Below are 22,647 nucleotides of genomic sequence, written 5' to 3' on the forward strand. Positions count from 1 at the left end.
GCTACACCTTCAAGTTCAGCAGCCCTACTTGGAAAACTAAGCATTTGGTCACTCCCGTTTTTCCCCTGCTCCTTTCTTAAACAAGCTTTCTAAAACCAAACCAAGAGTCATCTCAACCTCCCATCAGAATCATGACTCCTGGTATCACCACACAGAAGACAGCAGCTTGCAGCCACTCACTATTTCTTCCTCCCATCGCAATTCATACTATGCAGTAAGAGATGGTAGAAGGTTTGCACATTATCATTTGAAGCAAGAACAGTTTCCATGTAGGGAAACAACGTATATACATAAAATATCAGCCTGAATAACTTTACACAGAAAAACGTATTTGAAAAAATTGCAGAAATTTATAAAAGGCTACAAAATATTTAAGGTTATAAAAAAATTTCAATATATGACTTGGACATTTTTTTGATGTGCATTTTTAACTTACTTTCTAGATTGCATAGCCTTCAATTGTAAATGTTTCATTTAGTAGTGAAGGTAGTTTCTGAAGTTTAATCTTTCTTACTCTGAAGATTCTGGCTACAACACACTTTCTTTACATAAAGCATTAAGGATTCTCCTCCCTCAGGTATACAGCCGACAAACAACACACAACGCAGCAAAAAAGAAAAGCTAAAAACAAAAAGCTAGTAAGAACAGAGACTGAAATCAAGCTGGTTAGTAAATCCTTGGGACTCGTGATCAGAGTTCTAAACAAAGGGAGAGCTAAACTAACATTATGAAGTTGCACCTTTACACAGCTTGATATAGTAAGATTCCTGCATATATGTTACAAAATGACACAGAACTCTTGTAGATCTGATTAGGGAATTAGGGAAGGAACCACAAGGCTACTGTGTCACTTGGAGCTTTGAAGATTCTAATGTCTGTATATGATAATTAGGCAATTTTAAACAGCGCAGAGTTCCAATAAGAGAAAAATTACCTCAAGAGATCCGTCTGCTGTTCTCCCTTTTGCATCTCTTGAGTTACGCTGACGGTTATCTGTTCGTGACTGTTCATCATTTCCTGTAAGAAGAATTAATGAACTAAGTAGTTTGATGAGGACATACGATCTCTTTTTGCTTAAAATTTATGCAAGCATAATAGGAAGTTACTTCAGTTTTCATGATCAAAAACATTAAGCAGATATTCTTAATTACATATAACAGCAGTTCTTAAACTATGGGCCAACAATCACTAAAAAAAAAAAGTGTTCTCAGGTGTTAATTAAAGTAGACAAAACCACAGTGCTTAAAACCACCACAGTTTAAAAGAGACTGTCTACTGACTGAAGAAAAAGTATCACAAAAATGATTTAACCATAGGAGAGAAGTACACAGTAAACTTTAGTACAGTTTAACGTGTTCACATTTTTTCTAATGGCTTATGAGCTTTCTAAATTCCACATTACCTTTTTTTAAAAAAATTTTATTAAATTAAGCAATACCCATACTTTGAAAAAAACATTTAAAGAAATAAGCAGTTGTAGACAAAAATATTTAAACAAATATAATGAAATGTCACATTATAAAATATATGTATTTAACTTATTTAAGTTCTGCCATCTTACTTAAGCCTGGTCTTTTCCATTGAACACAAATTACAACCTTATATAATCCTGTTGCATGAAAATCAAATACAAGACTGGAATATGAATAGCTGAATAAGTAAGACATTATAAAAGAATTTTCTACACCATTCACAAATTAGAACTTGATCCCTTGACCTCTAGACAGCCCACAAACTTGAGTCAAGGTGCCTATTTGGAAAACAAATGATTTAGAACACGATCCCAGTTTATTTAGATAGGAAAGAAAGGCTTTATATAACGTATGAAGGGACACTGGGATGGAATGCCTCCTCAGCAATTCTGCAAATGACACCAAATTGTGGGAAGTGGTTTGATACACTGGAGTTCAGGGCCGCTAATCACACAAGGACCTCAACAAGCTGAAGGAATGGGCTGACAGATAACTCATTAGATTTTAAGATGAATCCCAAGTCCCACAGCTTCAACAGGATAACCCCATGCAATAGCACACCCTGTGGACAGACTGTATGCAGCAGGTCCACACAAAAGGAGCTGTCCTGGTGGACAACAACTTGAGTTAAGATATGAGTGTGCTCTTGCAACAATGACAACTGACTGAGTAATGGGCTGTGTTAGTAGGAGTGTGGCCAACAGGTCAAAAGAAGGGATTATTCCACTCTGCTCAACATTCAACACATGTGAAATAAAATACTCAACTTAAGAGACTGACAAAGTGGAAAGAATTCAGAACAGGGCCACCAAGATGGCTAGGAGGCTAGAGCAGATGACAAAACAAGAGGCTGACAGAAGTGAGTTTGCTTAAGGATTCCAACACTGACCTCCTCTTCAAAATTAAGTCTACATTTACCTTTGAATCCTCCGCGACCCCTCCCTCCTTGCCCTCTTGCACCACCTCCACGTCTTCGTCCATCTCCTCTACGAAGGTAGTTGTCTCGCTCCTCTTCTGCTGGGGCTGCCGACCAATCACTAAGTTCATCTCTGTGGTCAGATTCTGTTTCGGAAGCATTTGATGCTTCAGAATTAGTTCCTATCAAGAGGATAAAAAAATCCAAACATGCCAGTGTAGCTTAGCATGAAAATACTATATCAGAAAGTATATATATAAAAAAATTTCTTTTTATAAAAATAAATAGTTCTGTGATTTTTTGCCTCCCAACCTCTATAACACAATACAGAAATGCGTATAATATACATTACTTCCTGAAAAAGTCAAGACAGACATAAATAAAAGTTAGAAGTGTGTTTAAGGTTAAAAAAGTGTGCTACACATTTATAGTTACTTGGTGTTATCAGCCTATCAATACATTATCGAATCTTCTATGCAAACATAAGTATAGTAAAAAAAACAAGGAGTCTAATAGATGAGACTTTCTTTCATAGTTTAAAATGGAAGGTTCTGAATATAACCTGTCCTGTCTCCCCTCACCACTGCAACTCCACTATGAAAAGAAAAAAAATTCATCATGAAACTGCCTGTAACACATACTACAAAAGCAGAGAACAAAGTCAGAATGCTAGAAACAAATCAAATTCAAAATAACTGGCCATTAAAATTTTCCCAGTTAACAGATCACCATCACTAATGAAAGCTGGTTCTTTTCCCCAGTATTTTCAACCCTATAATCCTGTAATTGTCAGCCAGGTGAGCTCAAATCTTCTAAAATTACTAAAAGGGCTTCAGCACAAAAACATTAATTTTGCATTACGTAGCACATAAGCTAAGATTGTCTTATCAAGCTCAAACTACAGTCCTTTCAGTCAGGACAAACACCAGCTGACCTACGTTACAGATAATGAAGTGATAGATTGGTCTGAAGCACCACAATCCTGAAAACTATTCATTAATGAATTATACAAGGTTTTAAAGAGGAATACTATATTTTGGTGACTATGCTCTTCTAGTAAAAACATAAAAGTTCAATTTAATATGAGGAAAACAGCTTTTCTGCAAATTGAACTACACAATTATTTTCACTTACAAATATTTAGATTAAGATAGCCTCTTAAAGGCTCAAATGGAAAACTGAGGCTTTATTATTATTAGAAATTGATCAATATAGATAAAATAATGATTGTTGCCCTAAAGAGTTCATAATGTTGAAGACATTAGCATACTGTAAGATACAGGAACTGCATAAAAATAAGTTTAGATTACATATAAGCATTACATTTTACTTCAGAATATTTTCTACAGCATGAAGTCTCCTAATTTTCAAATATTAATTGAATTGTTTGGGGTTTTTTTTGTTTGGTTGGTTTTTTGTTGTTTTTTTTTTCTTTTTTTTTTTTTTTGTAATCAGCTCTGTTTCCAAGTCCATCTTTTTTAAGAAATGAAGAGACCAATAGGCCACTCCTAAAACTGTAAGTGTAGTTTCAGTTACCTACCTGAAGCATAGCCTGGACCACGTCTGCTATGCCCTCTGTTTCTGTAAGGTCGACTACCACGTCCAAGTCCTGGACCGTCATCAGTCATGTACCCTTTTTCCTTATCAGTACGATTTGGTGGTGGCCTAGAAGTAGCTCCAATCTGTCGAAGCTGCTCATCAATTTGCAATCTTTCCAAACGCAGCTGGTCTACTTCCTACACAAACACAAGCAGAGCAAGTCATATATAACCACTATTTAATCATCTGAATCTACAGACATGCAGTTCTCAGAGAGATACTTAAGTATTGCGACTAATAATCTATTTAATAAATAGTAATTCAGCTTTGAGAATAATTTGTTTACCAAAAAAACACTTCCAAATGTTTAAGTCTGTCTGTTACCAATACAATTCTCCCTGTGGCACAGTTGGCAAGTTTAGGTTTGTTTAAAAAAAGATGTATCAAGAAAAAGCACTCAGATCAACTGTTTTCAGGAGATACAATTAACTATACCTTGGTATTAAATTTATGAGATCTTTACCCTTAAGGTAGTTAACCATTTTTAAACAGAGAAATTAACATTCCTTTGTGTTTGAACACAGTAATATCATCCATTTATAGTTTTCCAACAATGGTATAATTTAAACATTTTAGATTCCAACACAAGCTTCTTACACCGTTGCACATAACAAATATCAAAGTTGTCAAACAATTATGATGTAATAATGTTGTTTCATAAAAAGGGCTAAAGGTTACACTGCTGTTAAATTCTACTTAATTATAATTGAATAATACCAGGGAAGTGAGGAAGCATAAAAGCGTAGACAGAAGAGTGCTGTAACTCAGGCATAGAAAGACAGCCAGCACACAGAATTCTTACCACACATAACTACTAAGAGAGATAAACACAATAATTATCTACAGCAACATATATTCAGAGAATACTTTTGTCAGTTTGAGATGTTGTCTAGCTAACATCAAGAAGTGGCAATCACTTTTTTTTTTTTTTTGAGTTATATCAAGGAGAAGGTTACTTGTAACAGTTTCAGTGTGATATTAGAAGGGACCCCTGGAGGTCACCTTGTCCAGCTAGGACTTCGAGAGGATGCCTCAGCACTCAGGGATGCATCCCATCAGGTCCTGTTGACTTGTGTATATCCCTTCCCCCCTAAGATGTTCCCTAACTCAATCTTCCTTTAGGAGGGGTAGGTCTTCATTGCTCCAGCCTCTCCCATTGTTTTCAGGGGCCTGGTAATTCTCAGGACTAATCTTATCAATAAAAATAATAATAAAAAGAAAAACAATGAAGTGAAGGTGACAATCAGTACCTCATCCTTTTCTTTTGTGACCAAGTTCCCTCCCCACTCCGTTCAGCAGCAGGCCTCCATTTTCTGTAGTATTCCTTTTGCTGCCAATATACCTGTAGAAGCCCTTCCTGTTGCCCTTCACATCCCTTGCCATATTCAACTCCAGGTGGACTTTGGCTTTCCCAAACTCATCCCTGCACACTCAGACTGTGTCTTTATATTCTGAAACAGTGAGCATGCAAGAAAGGAGCTTGATTTTTAGTACTAGTTTTCATGTGGTCCCTCTCTGCCTCTATTACCTGATAGCTGCAGAGCTGCTGTAGCTCTGCTCCAAAACACTGATCAATCCAAGTGCTCCACAAGCAGGATTAAAAGGTACAGTTATTGATTAGGTACGTAAATGAATGAAAGTCACTTTTCTAACTTCTCTGATACTTGTACTGAGAAGTTTCTTTCAGCTACGTACAGAAATTTTAGCATTCTAGAATATTCAATGATAGCTACTGCACAGACTGGACACGTATCAAGTTATGGATGGTCTTCAGGTTTCAAAAGAGATGCAAGAATATATTTATTAACTGAACTCAGAGCAGTCTCTACTGTTAGCATCTGGCCCTGCCATCAAAGATGGAGCATCTGGCCATAATAGCTATAAGCAGAAGTAAACATAAGCAATAACATGGGATATTTTTTGCTCCCTGTACAAAAGTCAACTGACTACTGGAGAAGTTACGGAGCCAAGAGGCAAACACAACATATAAAACTGAATTGCCTACAAAACATCCTCAAGTATGAAATGTCATTTAACTACAGAAAAAGAAGTTTAGGGTTTTAGAATGAAATGCCCACTGTATATAAAATCCCTGCGTAGAACCCTGCTTGCCTTGCAGTTGCATGAGGGACTGACTATTCCTTGTATACAAAGTTGTCAGCATTGTTCGAGATAGATTTTTTTTTATTCCTTTGTATTTTGCATTCTGAAAAAAATTGTTTTTCACCCTCTCCTTCAGATAAGTGATTCTTTTAATAAAACTTTTTTTATGAGAAGCTTGTTTAGACTGAAAACCTGTTACAACACCAATTTTTCAGCAGCGTTCAGGGCCCAAACAGATTTTGATCATCATCTTATTGTTACCATCTTAAGTATTGACAGAAAAATTTCAGTGGTAAAGCAGCATCATTTTCCTCACCTTTAAATAATTCAGATGATAATCCAGAAGAACAGTTGCATTAGTGATGCTATCCTTGGTTCCCACAAACACAAATGGTACCATTCCCTAAAACACAGTAACAGTACTGCTATGGTTATTGATTAGGCATCAAATACTGAAGAGAACCAAACATATTACTCTAAAACTTGAAAACAATTTTTACAACATGGATAAGCATGAATCAAAAAATAAATGAGAATATATAAATTTTGATGTTGACTGGATCATGTAGACCAACTCCCTTTATGCAAAGATATTTTTTTAATAAGAAAGTTTAGACTGTATGCATCACAATGACAACATTTATTTTTCTGAACAAGTGAAAAAAAGAGTCAATTCAAAACACTTCAGGTTGCCTCCCTTCAAAATTAATACCACCTTTGCTGATCACATCTGCTCTCTCACACCAGGTTCTTTTAGGCCACATGTCAGTAAAGAAACCTTTCATCTTTTAAAGAAGTAAATCAAATTAATACCATGTCATAAAACTAAACTTGATCCTTCTTGAGGATCTCTCAATATGTAAAAGGCAAACAAAAAATATTCTAGAAATAAGAATTAGTACTTCAGGTAACGATCGCTAACTTACATTTCTTTTATCTTTCAAGCATTTTAATTAAGCAATTCAATAAATACCTGAAAAATGTAAAGCTGGAAATTCTAGTGCCTGAGATTATGACACTTAGAGATAAAATATCTAAAGATTTAAGTGGCCAAAGCAGGCTAAAAAAAAAAAAAAAAAAAATCTATCTAAAAGGGCCCCCAAGTGCTGAAAACAACTAAACTAGCAGATACAAGCATAATTTCCACACCAAAACTCATGACACTAAAATAGGTCTATGCAGCATTTCAGAGGTGCAACTGCAGCCCACACAGACCCAATGAGCTTTAAACGACTTGACTCCGTACCAGCTGCAGCATAAGCTTCACTGCGTACTGCAGAAGTCAACCTGGAAGTCTCAAACACTCAGCTGATGAAACCTGTGCCATTGCAGACCCCTTTAATTTTCACTGTACGCATACCCTTTACAGGACTGCAATCCAAAGGAGGTTCTTTTTTTTTTTTTTTTTTTTTCAAAAGTGAAGTGATTTGAGTCACAAATGTGTTAAAAAATAATACACACACAGTACACTGAGCTTCCCTAAAAGTGTCAAGTTTATAGTTTGTCTCTGCTTTTTGGGTTTTTGGTTTGTTTGCTTTTTTTTTAATTTTATTTTACATACAAACAACTTTGGTTAGATCTTACACATTTGCATTAAATAACAAGGGAAAAAAAAAATAAATTACGCAGTCCTCTAACCCTAAGAAACCTTAACACTAACTTCCATGAGCATTAGCAATCCTTTAGCCACAGGCATCGTTTGCTGAAATGTTTTATTATCTGGGGTATTTTAAGTTTCATAAATATTTAATACAACTTGATAAAGAGTAATGAAATTTCTACTAAACTGGCATTAACTAGCACATAGTATCAATTATTAAAAGATCGCAAAACAACTGACTTAAAAAAGGCATTTAAGGAAACGGCTTGTTATTGCTTTTAACAGTGGATTTTAGGTATAGCAATGCCAACTATTCAGGATATGAGCTGGTAACAATGTCAAGCAATTTTAGCCATGCCAAGCTATTTAGCATCAAAGTGCTAAGAACCTTATTTCTGTCTTCAAAGCAAAAGCACCAATCTTCAACTTAGTTTCAGTGCTGAATACTGAGCAGACCTTATGTGCTTAAGAAATTTAGAGATCAAAATAATATATACTACTATGACAAACAGTACCTATCTCATTTTAAGCAGATGAAAAGCCTGAAGATCCTGTTATAAAGTTATGGGAGCTATGAAATTACACCTGAAGTTTATGGGCAGCATTCTAACATCTCAGTCATAGAAAAAGAATCCAATGCTGTATTAAAATTTAACACTGAACTACTGTACTTTACAAAAAGAAGGGCTGCAATATCCAAGTTCACATATGGGAAGATTAATGTATATTTATTTCAAATATAAAATACAAATAAACTTACAAGAACTAATTCCTACATGCCAAGATTCAATCTCAGGTTTCTCTGTTGCTCCTGGTATGACACAACTAACGTGAAGCAGCGTAAGCAGTGCCAGTGTTAGCAATGTCATCGACAGGTAAAACAGAGAAGTATGAAGCACAGCTTGGCTGGTAAAAAAAAGCTTTAAAGTTAATCTTTAGAAGCTGCATTTTCGATTGAAGAATATCAACAAATAAGCTTTTTCAAGCCAGAAAAAAAGAAAACCTGACATACTAATTGCAGGCATGACTACCTGCTCTTTTACCCTTCTATTACTCTGGACACTGACACATTAAAAACGTTCAAAATTTTAGCCTGCAGCAATAATAGCACCCTCTTGCTTATTAAGCTAGTTTAAGAATTTTATGCTGCAAGAATTCATCATTAGAAATTAAATATGACATCGCAGTGAATTCTTTAAATCTAAACACTGACTATTTTACCTTTTCAGATAGATGTAAAACTAGTAAAGCAGTAAAAAAAACCTTAACTGCTTAGCCACCATTTACAGAAAGATGGAAATTGGATTGTGGGTTTTCAGTAACAGTTTTAAAGCGATGATTCAAAAAATGAAGTAACTACTCAAGCAAGAATGTAAGAGTTACAGAGACGTGTTTCCTATCTTATTTAAAGTAGCAAAGGTTCCTTACCTGGTAGATACTTAGATTTCCAGGTAAATGAAAGACAGTTCAGTTTTCTGTAAGCACATTTCATATTTGAAATTGCAGGGAATCTTTTTGCATTTAGATGTTAAAAGCTTCATGCCTGAAACTTCCCCTGCAAACCTGCAACCTTTCCCCTCAACACAGCCCCACATAAAACCACCTCAAATTACATCGTTCAAGACTTCATTAAGGCCCTTTATGAGGCTGATAGCCTTACTCTGCAAACCTTGAGTATCACATTGGTCATGCTTGTTTTTTCTTTAGGTTACAATCACAGACTCTTGTGAATTTAGGTAACATTTAAAAAAAAAAAAGAGAGAGGTTTATACATAAAACACAAGCTTTTCATTACAATACAAGAAACTACTTATAAAAATTTAAACCAGGTAAAACCCTAAGAGGTTGGACTCAAAGCAAATTAATGAATGAAAACAGTAAGCTTCACATATACCAATTTACAGCTTAGCAAGTACTGAGAAACAGTGTCACAGGAATAAAATTACATCTCTAAGAAGGTGCATCACCAAAGAATTTCACAAAACATTTTTCAAACACAGATAACAAGCCAAAGTTATATAAAAATGCCCCTCAGCATTAATAGGGAAATATAGATTCCATTACGAAAACACACATTAATCAAAACTTTATCTTACCACTACAAAGATACAATGAAGAATTTATTTTATCGCTGGGTAGAATATAACCATCATTTAACACATACAGAAATAATATTAACTGAAAACATACCTCCTCTTGTGGAATATTTTTATCATTTTCAGCCTCAATTCTCACTCTTACAACACCAGATTTGTCCACTATCTCCTGAATCAGTTTTCCATTTTTTCCTATTACTTTTCCTACAGAAAGAACACACAGAACATTTCACCTTAAGGGATTTTCCCCAAACCTGACAGTATTACTGTACTGTAATGAAACAAGGGTATTTAATGTCAGGGTATGAACTTGTCAAAAATGACTTAATACTCCACAACAAATATTTGGTTAACAAGCCATGAACTAAAATGTCTAAGTAAGCTTGGGGCTTTAACTTTGGTAATGTTCCAAAGCAACCACTGCAGCATACAGGAAGCGAGGTACTTTATTATGAAAGTTTGTTGCTGAGCATAGTTCCCTTCTTTTTCAAAGCTCCTATAAGAAAACAAAGGAAATTCAAAACACAAATGCCTTACCTTTGCATAAAATTATTTGAAATTACACATCTTGATTTACAGAGATATTTGGTATCTTGCATACTAATTTGGCTTTGCTTTGGTAGATTTAAAATAACTTCCGTGGTTTACAAATAAATATTGCTGGTTGCATTTAAAAAAAAAACAACACACCAACAAACAAAACCAAAAAACCCTTTTACAATGCCCTAATATTTTCTGTAACTACCTTTTGGGTAGAGAACAAAGAAAAACTCTTAGTTCACAAAAATTTTAGTTGACAAAGTTTTTTGATACTACCAAAGATACTGTTTGAACAAGACATAAAATTCTCTTCTCTGAAACAGAGCTTTTCCAGAGATATTTAAAAATAGTTTATAATTCATTAAAAAGTCAAAGATAAAAATGCAAATAAATTATACTCCAATGCCAGCAATGCATACATTTATCTTTGGAACCGGACATTCTAATTTGAGACAATGAAAATGAAAACTTTAGTTCTCTCCAACCTAAGCAAAATAACTTGTTGTCCAAAACTGAAAAGGAAAACTGAGCTGCTTGGAAGATAATAAGGAAAGGCCATATCCTTCAATCACAGCATTGAAGAAAAGCTTAGAGTAATGTAAAAGATGCTTTCTGCATGTAACAGAAATAAAAGTTGTTTTGTTTTTTTTTTTTATTTTTTTTTTTTAACAAAACTGCTGGAAAACTTGCCACGTAACCTTTTTCACATGCACATCACTGACATAAAGGCAAAAAATACTGAGTGCATGACAGCTTTTGTTTTGCCAATACAATTAATCCATGAAGAGCAAATTAAACCCCACTTTTAATCACATGGGACATTGTTCCTATTGTTCAAAGCTAAATAATTTTTCGTTTTGTGTTTCAATTTTTCTACAAATGAATTTCTAAATCCTACATACTTGCAGAAAACACAACAGAAGATGGCCGGTAAGTTCTTCCTTAATGACAAAGGCTGCCCTGAGAGTCAAAAGCTTCTTCCAAGTACTTTATTGCATTATACATCACTGGCAAATCTAACAGCAGCTTACTAATAAATGTAAAAAAGCCTTGGTAGTGATTTAAAAAAGGCAAGTATGCCAAACAAAAACAAAAAAAGAAAAGGAAAAAAGAAAAACGAGAAAGAAGAAAAAGAAAGACTCTTACACTGGTTGTCCCAATGGAAGAAATAAATCTTTTTAAATATTTGGTTTTAGTTTTAATTCAGCTACATACATAAAAATCTTTAAGAATAATTAAGGACTAGATGCATATATTTTTATCCTATGTTTCAGGTTATAAATTTCCATACAGCCTTTAAAAAAAGCAACACCTTGAGTGGTTTTTTTGGTTTTGTTCAGTTTAAAATTTTTTAAAGGATAACTAAGTAAAAAAAGCTAGATGTTTGCATTTTCTTTAGATAAAAAAAAATCAACATATTAATAATGTAGTAAAAGGAAAGAAGCCTTCTGCCTATTTGAAAGAAATTATTTAGTTTTCTGGCAAATTAATAGAAATTTTAAAAAGCAAATCACCAAACATGGCTTATTTTGGATACAACATATGGTTCAGACAATTTTATATTCTAAAGGATCCAGGCCAAGAAGCAAAGTAGAAATGAAAAACTGCCAAAATCGAAATAACTGCAATTCTAAACAGCAGACAGAAATAAAGAAATTAAAACATCATGTTAAAATAATGATAGCAGCTTATCATTTTTACTAATCACCAGTAGAATTAGGAGGAGTGGGGAAGGGAAAACTACTGTATTTAATTCAGTTCTAGAGCTGCGGTGCCACATTTGTAAGTACTTGTCCCATTGCAGAATTTCATGCTGCTTCAACACCCGCTTTCATATACTGCTTGACAACCTATTAAAATATTTGCTTTTAGTGGTATGTTGTATTGTATAGTATTTTCCCTGTTCTTTTCTTGTCTACTGAATTAAGCCATGTATTTTTATGTTGCTTTGTAACATCAAAAGCTCATTAAAAGATTTCCCCACACACACAAGGGCTGCATGCATTCTTGAGGACTTTTTGTTTTTCTTTTTAGAGTGTTTGATAATGAAAATCTATTAGATTGTCTTTGGATTACCTTCTTGATCATTGGGTACCTTAACTAGGCATTCAGTTCATCCCACAGGGCTGCTTCTAAACAAACTGTATTTCAAATGTAAAAGGGTAGGAAAACACAAATACAAGTCAAAGGAATGATTCAAAATATACTGGGAAAATATGAGACTGCAGATTCAACTGTTGTATAGCTGAACTAATCTCTGGACGTTTTTGGAGGAAGCAACTGAATCCTTTGGCTGAATCCAGAAGCTACTCTACTTTGTATTTAGGCATCAAAACATTCCTTCCAGTTTAAGATATCCCTAAACTGCAAACAAGGAGGTAATTTCTTACCATATACTGCAGGTAAATGTGTCCATAAAAACTCTGCATTGAGCTGGAAAACAAAACAAAAAATCCCCAAACACCCAAACTCTGTACCAACTAGAACCCTTTCGCAAAGGGAACTTCTTCAAATTTTTACCCTGTCACCCTTCTAAAAGTAAAATACAGTTCTCACAAGGCATTTTTCCTTATTATCACACCGTTAGCCTCCAGAATTGACGTACCTACTAAATTTCTTGGGACTTGTATGACATCTTCAGCAAATTCAAGGTAACTTCTTGCCTTTTTCACTGCATCTTGATCCTAAAATAGATAAGATGTATGAGAAATGACATCCATTTTCCCCAAGTTTTTTTTTTTTTGAAAGGCTAAAGAAGGAAACTTACCTCTCCATAAATATGGAATGTGCAAGTATCTTCATCAAGATCAATAGCAGTCACGCCAGGGACTTTTCTGGCTTGCTGAATATTAGCACCATGAGTGCCAATGGCCAAACCCATTAGGTCTTCACGTACAACAAACTGTTCATGAAATCGTGATGCAAGTTGTCTAGAACTCTGAAGAAAAATATAACATTAGCATACTTTGATTTTTAGTACACCAGAGATAGAAATCAACATAAATTTAGAGCCAATTCTTTAACTGAGTACTTAGCCTACTTTTTATTTTAATCAATCCTTTTAATGCACTTATTTTCACTTCAAAAACAATGAGAAGTCTTCTTCAGAAGTCCTAATTATCACCTGTTAAATATTAGCATATTTAGGCTAGCCTCTAGCTGTGCTGACATCTCTATATTTTGGATTACCACAGAATATCAAGCGTTACTAAGTAAGATGGCATTCATGTAGGTTAGTAAAATATGAGCTGTGTTGATTATTAAAGCAAACCCTATGGATCTCCGAGAAAAAAACTGCACCCAATCAACAGGTAGTGGGAAACAGCACCAACTCAAGCACCGGACACAAAAGTTACATAGAAATAACAATGACTAAAGACTATACTATTAAAACAACTTTCAATCACATGTTTAAGGCGCAGTTACTCTCAAATTGAACACCTGGTGACTGTTTTGCAACTCATCACCTTCGCATGCAACTTCTATGGTGCAACCAAACAATACAAAATGGCTTACAGAATCTTAATGAGGATATTCTATATGAAATAAAATACCAAGAATAAAAAGAAAAACAAAAAAACCCTAACCAACTTTTGGATCTGGAAGAGGATTTTCAAAGTAACTGAAAAAGTAGCACTGAAAACCTGCATAAAACTTGCAAAAAATACACAGAACAGGGACAAAAACCCCAAACAAACTATAACCCCAATGACCAAAGTAAATTTCCTAAAGCAGTCCTGAGCTTCCAAGAGTACTACGTTAGCGAGCTCTGATTTGATGCACAAGTATACACACACATGCCCATACGTAAAATACAATTTCAGTATTTTCTTAGTTGTATAAAGCTTCCACCACACAACAAGCACGCAGAAGAGAGCTGGGAACAGAAGGAAGATTTTGAGAAGTATCTTGTAGTACACTGTGGAGTTCGATGGTGCTGAAAATACTCAAACATGCAGAAAACCTAGACTTTGTCAACAACCATACAATCCTGTATTAGTATGAACAGCCTGTCAATCCCAGGTGGCTCAGATTATTAGCGTGAACAGGCCTCGTGAGTGCAAGGACAAACACCTGGGAAATACTGAATTGCATGCAGTCCACAACCTGTCAAGCAAGTGGGGAAACTGTTAAAGATAACTAGCTGCTTTTTTTCAAACACACATTTAAAAAGACTAAAACAATGACTGGTAAGTTTCTCCTACACAGCCTCTTCATACTTTCAAAAAACAGATAGTTTTCTTATAGGATGCTTGTGCTATATATGAAACAGGAATATCACTAAGTTTGGTCACCCTGAGAACTAAAAGAAACATACGGAGAGAAATCAGTAAGGTATAAACATACAGAACAAAATATATATTGTTTAATGACAATGAAGTTGTCGTACATTTAAAGGAAGTTATAGTACTTAAATCCACATAGAAGAGCAGACACAGAATGTGTAAAAAAGTAATTTACCATAGTAGGTAAAATTCGTACATAAAAATGTGGATGCTATCCACAAGAGTCTGAGCATAACAGAACACAGGAAAGCAACAATAGTTTAATACATTAAGGGAAGACAGAGAATTTCCAACTGTGATAATCTATGAAGTGAAATGGAAAGAGTATTTGCAAGGAAAAAAAAAGATAAAGCTATATATTATCTTTTCAGAGCCAAGATATATAACCCTATACGTGTTTCTGCATTGCAATCAAAGCTGTAACTACTGTGAAGACATATACAAGCACATTTTAAATTAGCAGTTTAACCTCAGCAACATGAGACCCTACAGAGGTTGAGAAAACATCAAGAAAGTGTCCATTGTAAGCCCTACTTCATCCCAGCTAAACTGCTACTGTTATCTATCTGACCCACTCCTGCCTAAAGCTGTTGATAAATATCCTGTGCTAAATCACTGTCACAGAGAATTGGCTGTAGATAGTGGGGTAAGCGTCCAAGTGTCATTAAATACTTCATATACTCAGGGAGCTCTATCAAGTACTTTATTAACTAGATTACAGACAACTCAGGAAGCAAACATTCTTTTAAATACTCATAGATTTACATTCTAACAGATAATCCAAATGCTGATTTACTAGTTGGCATTGTTATAGACTGCCACATGAGAGTAGAGAACAGCATGATCAAGTCAATGATCAATGGCTGTTAACACAGCCATCTATGCTATGCAGGAAACATGAAGCTACATCATCACTAGGGACCTTGGCTATGACAGCCATTTCTCATACTAAAATATCATTGGCTTTTATGTAAATTATGTATTACAAGATGTATTTTATTTAAACATAGGGAATTCCGTATGCTACTTCCCTTCAATAAATGAGTAAGAAACAACTATGCAAATAATGTATTAATACCTACGTAAGAGGCCATGACTGAATTGCACTTAGAATAAAATACAAACCAGAATGCAAAAACACACTTGTAAATTCAGGCTTTTTAGTATGTCAAAATAATAACTAAGCCACATCTACTGGGAAAGAGAACACAAACAAAAAAAAATTGGTTATTTTATTGATGCTCTAAAAGCCACATTTGAGAAGTAGAGCCATGCAAGTCAAGAAGCTAATATGCAGAAAAGAAGGCACAAGATATAACAAATGGAAAGAAAAGCACAGCAACAAAAAAGAAGCTGCTCTCCTAATTATGGCTCAGAAAGCAATAAAGGTAAAACATGTAGAAGAAAAAAGTGGCAGATATTTAGAGTTCAGAAAGTAAGACACAAAAAAGAGTTTATTTGATGGAAAAAATGAACTATTAATAATAATGTAGTAGAGCCCGAAGTGTTCACTAAATATTTCTTCTGCAGATGGACATGTGCAGTCTGTTTGTATGTCAGCGTCTCAACAATAAAACTAAAAATCATACTCATTATTGCTAACTGAAGCTTTTCTTTTCACATTTGGTTGAACTTGATTTTATATGTATTGTAAGTACAGGAAACACAAATGCCAACATGAAAAATAAGAGCCAACTTTTGTCAAGCAAATTATAACCATATATATTTATCTCAAAACCTTCACTTCAGTACTGGTCAGGTAGAAACTAAAGCCCAGTAACAGTTTTCTCGTGAGAACCAATTCTTAAGTCCTTCCCAGCAGCAAAAAGGTTCAGCCTTACAATGACAGCAAGAATACAAGACTTAGATTGGCAAAGGAATCAATGACAACAGCTGCTGCTACATGCATTTGTGGGGGCATGTAAAGAGAATTAGCTCTAAAGAGGCTGTTGTTTTTCCCACCTCCAAAATAATACTTTGCACTTCAAGAGGTAAACTGCCCACACAATTGTCAGTTCTGGAGGAAGACAGAGAAGAATGGATTACTGAAAAGCTACAGTGGGGTGCTCAAGAAGGAACACCAATGAGAAGAAACCTGTCCTTTCTTGGTCTTGGGAAAAATCAAGACCCAAACAAACTTGGGTTACAGCTCTGAAATATAGAAATCAAAAGACTAAAAAGAGAATAGATGAACTTCTTGTGACAGTGAGTACACCTACTGGATACGAGAGGCCTGAACTACTAACACCACAGCCCACTTCAAGCCAAAACCAAATCTATGTAACCCTTGGGGTAGTGGTATGAAACTGGCTCTAAAGTAACAGAGCTGGTACACACCTATGTAAAACTGAATTACAATCATTCGAGTGGTACTTCTAGTTCCTGACATCTAAACAGAAGTTTTCAGAAGTGTTGCTATTTTCTCTGATTTGTAGATAGGAGAAAAACCATGAAGAAATGTTAATTCCACTGTCTAAAGATCCCCTTATTACCTAGGCTACTCTCTCTTCTTTTTCCCATGGACAAGGATGAGTCAAGCTTCTTGCCAGTCAACACCCACTCTCCAGTCACAAGAATATCAGAAGCTCTATCTGCTTTAAGATGATTTCCTAGTATTTTATCTACAAACCCATCCCTTCGTACATCCTACCAACATCAGTCTGACCCCTTCCATCTCTCATTTTCACTGTGTTTTTTTGCAAGATCCAATTCTAGTCCATCTCAGCATCATGCCATATTAACTCCCGTCTATTTTTAAAAACAGTAATTCAAAGCTATCGAATATGTGGCACTATTTGTGCAACAATGGCAAGTTATTTTATGCTTCAAACTATAAAAGAATGTGTGCGTATATATATATATTTGTATTTAATCCCACACAAAATCCTGCTGAATAAAATGGGATTGGATAAAATTGAGTTTTTGCAAGAACAGGCCCTTTAACCACAAACTAACTTTATTGGGTTACATCTCCATCTGCCTCAACACCAGAATAGTATCAGTACATAATAATTACTTTTGCCCCAATGCAAGTCCTACCAGTTAAGAAATGCAAAAGTATTTTTTACTCAGGGAAAACAAACAACATACCTCCAGCTGTTTGCTAGCTTCTTCATTTCTCAGTATCAGGGATAACTTGGTACGAAGACTTCGAAAGTGCATATCAATCAGCATGTTTGCCCGCTTTGTTGTTACATCATTGATTGACTATTAATAAGAAAACACAGTGGTTTACAGATGAACTTTTGAAACAAGCCACTGCCAATGGTATGGTTAGACATTTGTACTTACCAAAATAATAAGCTGGTGGTTTTCAGAATCATATGTTACAGAAAAAGCTCCAACTGCTTTTTTGAAGTCCTTATGTGCAGATTCTTTGGCACACCTAGGAATACAAACACTACAAAGTCAAAAATAATAACTGCTGCATTTATGGTTCACAACCAAAAAGATTAATTTCTTAATACAAAGAATCTAAATAAATACATCCAACTCCTCCCTTTTAATACAGGTGTTATTTTATTCTATTATCATCCTTTATTATACTCATTTTTCTTTCATTTGTTTTCACATAAGTAGGATTAGAAATATTTCAGAAATTTTCTGTATCTACATTTACGAAATGGCAAACCAGTTAAGCAAAAGTACATTAAAAAGCTATCATTGTTACAATCAGCAAGTTCAACTTTCAAACACACCATGAATCAGTATGATGTGCGACTTCACTGAAACCACTGCAACATTCTAATAACTTATACTCATCTCACACTGTATTTTGCTTCTCCGGGCTTCTTCTGTCCGCTTCCTACTTGGTGAACTTGTGTACTTTAACACTAACTTCAGAAATTCTTAGTTTAACCTGAATTTATAATTTATTCCACACCAGGGCAACAACATGCACCTCAAAAAAGCAGAAAGTAATCTGAAGCTAGAAAAGGGGAGTCAGTATTCATCTGAGTTTGAGCGCTATATTTACATGAGAATGACATGTCCGTGTTCTAGGTGAAAAATAGCTGTTTCTGTATCATATTATGGGAGGCTTGATTATCGCACAAATATTCCCACAGCCATCATCAAAAAACCTTATGCCCTTCAATGTAAGGCACAGTTTTCTTTTGTCATTAAATACCAACTTGCATAGATTGCCAGATACCCTACCAATGAAGGAGTGACCCCTAGAAAATGATCAATAAAATTGACAAAGAATGGATTCAGATTAATTTCTGCACATAACTGAACAGCTGTAAGAATAAAAATCTTAAATGTATACTGCACACAAACCTTAAAACCCTGAAGAAAGTATTTTCTCCTCCGGGACTAAACTGCGTTTCAAAAATAGTTTTTTCTATTTCTTAAGTATGAGCATGTCCACATCTGGATTTTCTACATTCTTACATGAAAATTTTAAAAATCAGAGTAGAAGAAGCATCTTTATTCCTTGTGTCAGGCTCAAGAAGTCACCCACATTTTGAAACAAGATATAAAGCAACACTTGTACTTACATTTGCCTTAAATCTTCTGGAACTGCCAGTTTGATTTTATGAAACGTATCTTTTGTTGCGGGTTTATTGGGGTTCACAGATCTCAAACGCTCAATTGTGACAATTTCGTTGTATGTAGCATCACAGGCTGCATATTCTATTACGTAGAACTGATATAAAAATAATAAAATCATCCAAGCCACACATTTTAGGACAAGAGTGAGCATTACACTATTAAGTGAAAGGCACTTTTATTAACTGTTCAAGTCACATTTGAACTTTTCAGATTGAGGTTAACAGTAATTGCAACAGCCCTAATCAAGGAATTCTTGGAAAATGAAGAGGGACAGGTTAAAAACAATGTCCACATCAATATAAAAAAAAAACCATAAGAAAAATAAAGTATAAATAAATATTTAAAAAATATATATGTATATATGCATATTCCTACCTCACCCTTTATCATTCTCACTTTAGCCAACCACCAACAGCAGGGTTCTTTTTCATTTGCCCTGGAATAAACCTAAACAAAATACATATGTTACATAGCTGTAGCATTCTTAAAAGACATCACAAAAGCTAACAGTAACTAATAGGATCAGGAACTCTGCTGTAAGAACAAAATCCAGCAAAATACATTGGTACATCAAGCGTCTAATCTAAGCATTACATAGCAAGCATGTAACTGCCGAAACGTCTACTGCAAATACAGGTAGGACAAAATTATGTATGTAAGACCATACAGATATATAAAATTGTACCCAATCTACTGGCATTAGCTGTTCAGTCTTGCATACAGTCAAAAGAGAGACAATTCAGCCTTCTACATCTGTTAATACTTAGTCAACAATATTTCTAATTGCGTGTAAGTCGATGGGGTCCTACCAGGTGGTGGGTGGAAAGGAGAGTACACATATCTACACTTCTTTAGCACATATCTGATATCAGCCACATCCACACCAAAGAAGTTTTGCTGTTTTCTTATCTTTCAAATCAAAATAAACTTAAATAGCACAGAAGCAAAATAAAGGTCTCTTTTTAAAAAGTAATTATACAAATCAATTTTATAAAATAAGGAAGTTTTAGGAATGTGCTATATTAAAGCCAGCCTCTATACATATACATAAGAATTTACAGATGCATATATATTTTCCATATTTTATGTACGCACACATTAATGCAAATTATATCATTCATCTTCAAGTTTTGGTAATATAGACATTATTAACTTACAGCTGAATAACTACAGTCCAGTATCTATTTCTAGATTAATTCAGTTCTGATAAAGAACTGATCTATAATCAAAGAAACACTGACGATGTTGGTAAATCAGCATGGAGGTCATGGAACATGGAATTCCAAAATAGCTGTATGGTTTACAACTGTCAAAATAGCTTTTCGATGACATGCTTGACATTGCATTTTATATAGTACCTGGAACCAAAAAAGGTTCCTTCCACTGGCTTGGCTGACATTTTTCACCCTGAGTTCTCACACTTCTCAAAACAAAATGTTGTTAATGGAGCATACATACCTCTACTTCATCACTTTCGTTTATATCTTTATTATAGCCTGCGGGTGGTGGAAACCTCACATCGTGGAATGGTATTTGTCTCTCTGGTTGCCAGCTACAAATAAAAACACAATGAATGGCCTAAACATATTCATCTTCTTTGTAAATAGAAGTCAGAAACTTTTTCAATCCATTAATTTTACATTTTTAAGTTTTGTGAAGCTTTTTTGTGCATATATGTATTAAAGGTAATGTGATCCAATGTATCTGTAATAAGAAACACACCCAGATGGCCATCAGGCATCTTAAATGAATCCCTGATACTACCTGTGCTGTTTTGAAATCTTCCAGCAGAGGTTTTAACTCTACCTACAGTTGTATGTTTTAACTCCAACACTAAAAACAGAGGTTATAAAATGTTTCATAACATGTTCAGACACTTGCTTCAAAATAAGCCTGTTTCTTCTTTTTCTTTGGTTCTGCTATTCATTATGAAAACTTGATCAGGATTCAGTCTACATACAGTTTTAATTTTCAGTTTCTTTAACAGAGACTGGATGAAATGAGCATGACAAGAAGAGATTATTTTTAAAGAAACTAGAAAACAATTTCCAAAATACAACAAATGATGCCATAACAAAGATTCACAGGAAAAAGCATACAGCAGTGTTATTTCTTTCCGGAAAGAAATGGAACGTAAATTAAATGGCATAATGGAAGTTTCACTTTTTATGCCCTTAAATGATGGGAAACAAACATCGTTTCATTTCTAGCTTAGAAAACTGGTATTTATCACTTATCTATAAAACAAATTTTGTAATAATGTAACCTGCTAAATCTAAAATAAGCCATTCACCTGAGAAAGAAGCAGTCATGGTACCACTGCTGTCTTATTCAAAAATGGGCTGTCATCACATAAATTCAGTAACAACATGTTTATCTTCCCAACAAAACCCATATTACTACAGTTTTGTACTTAAAAATATTTAAACAATTAAAAGTGTTTATACAGAAATGTCACAACAGAGTAAATATCAAACAATTGTAAAACATGCTAGCAGCAAGCTTAAAAATATCTAATAATATAGAGTAGCATCTTTTAAGTTATATTTAGGTTAATCAAATGCAAGGTTGATACTCTGTCATTTGTAACATCAGCAATAAACTTACTTGTTTTCAAACGCAACTGTTATAGAATCTTCATGCACATCCTTTACAAATGCCTGAGTAGGAAAAAAAGGTATGATTATGGACTGCTTATGGATATTTTAAAAAATAATTTTAAGCCCGTACAACACCTTCCTTTCACGGATATTGATGAAACACAAAATTTAAGTATACTTTCAAGTCAGCCTTTTTAATTTTGCAACAGACTTATATAAAATGCATACTGAAAGCCGATAACCTCCTTGGGTTCATGACTGCTAGCATACTGATACAGACAGAATGCCCGAGCTATACATGGACTCTTCCTACTTTTTATAAGTAATGGGAGAGGTTATTAACAAATCAGAAGATCATTTTATAAATAAAGTTTGAATTGCTTGATTTTAGAATCACATATTGTGTATTTTGACAGGTATAGAAATGAAATCACGTCAATACACCTTAAAAAAAGATATAAATCTTGTCTCTTCTCTTTTACCTCAAGCTAAGTTTGACTATCGCACTAGCAAAACTCATCTATATCCATTTCAGCAGTTTTTCTCTTATTCACTTCATCACACTTAATTTATGTAGCGCACAAACTTAAGATAAATGCCCTGCAGTCTTCCTTCAGTTTTCTTCTGGGGGATGGAGAGCAGTTCTGCTAAGTTTCCCACGCAACAACCAAGCAGATACAGAACTAAGATTCCGCACTGAGATGGCTTTTCCTGCCTTATGCTACTCAACTGACTGACCTTTCATCAATTTTCAACTTAAAGCCCAAACATTCTCCCCCATCTACAGAACAGCAAGATCAATACTCAAAGAACTTCAGGATTTACCAATGAAAATATTTTTCATAGCCTCAAATAATGGATGGAGGTTACAGGGAAAC

At 34.6% G+C, this 22,647-nt stretch overlaps 1 protein-coding gene across 4 annotated transcripts in view; it reads right to left on the reverse strand.

The window, feature by feature from the left end:
- FMR1 (fragile X messenger ribonucleoprotein 1) overlaps positions 1 to 22,647 on the reverse strand; it is a 33,163-nt gene that overhangs the window by 2,815 nt on the left and 7,701 nt on the right. For 3 of the 4 annotated variants that reach the window (XM_054214078.1, XM_054214076.1, XM_054214079.1), the window contains exons 2-14: positions 21,777 to 21,829; positions 20,628 to 20,721; positions 19,545 to 19,616; positions 19,115 to 19,263; positions 17,904 to 17,997; positions 17,703 to 17,819; positions 13,094 to 13,264; positions 12,932 to 13,010; positions 9,881 to 9,990; positions 6,407 to 6,493; positions 3,929 to 4,124; positions 2,391 to 2,570; positions 935 to 1,017 (exon numbers count right to left, since the gene is read on the reverse strand). In XM_054214078.1, the coding sequence (XP_054070053.1) occupies positions 935 to 1,017; positions 2,391 to 2,570; positions 3,929 to 4,124; positions 6,407 to 6,493; positions 9,881 to 9,990; positions 12,932 to 13,010; positions 13,094 to 13,264; positions 17,703 to 17,819; positions 17,904 to 17,997; positions 19,115 to 19,263; positions 19,545 to 19,616; positions 20,628 to 20,721; positions 21,777 to 21,829 (1,485 nt within the window). The remainder of the gene's footprint in view (positions 1 to 934; positions 1,018 to 2,390; positions 2,571 to 3,928; positions 4,125 to 6,406; positions 6,494 to 9,880; positions 9,991 to 12,931; positions 13,011 to 13,093; positions 13,265 to 17,702; positions 17,820 to 17,903; positions 17,998 to 19,114; positions 19,264 to 19,544; positions 19,617 to 20,627; positions 20,722 to 21,776; positions 21,830 to 22,647) is intronic. The other variant, XM_054214077.1, reaches the window with a different exon arrangement.

Source organism: Rissa tridactyla, chromosome 9, assembly GCF_028500815.1.
Source record: "Rissa tridactyla isolate bRisTri1 chromosome 9, bRisTri1.patW.cur.20221130, whole genome shotgun sequence".
Taxonomy (NCBI): Eukaryota; Metazoa; Chordata; class Aves; order Charadriiformes; family Laridae; genus Rissa; species Rissa tridactyla.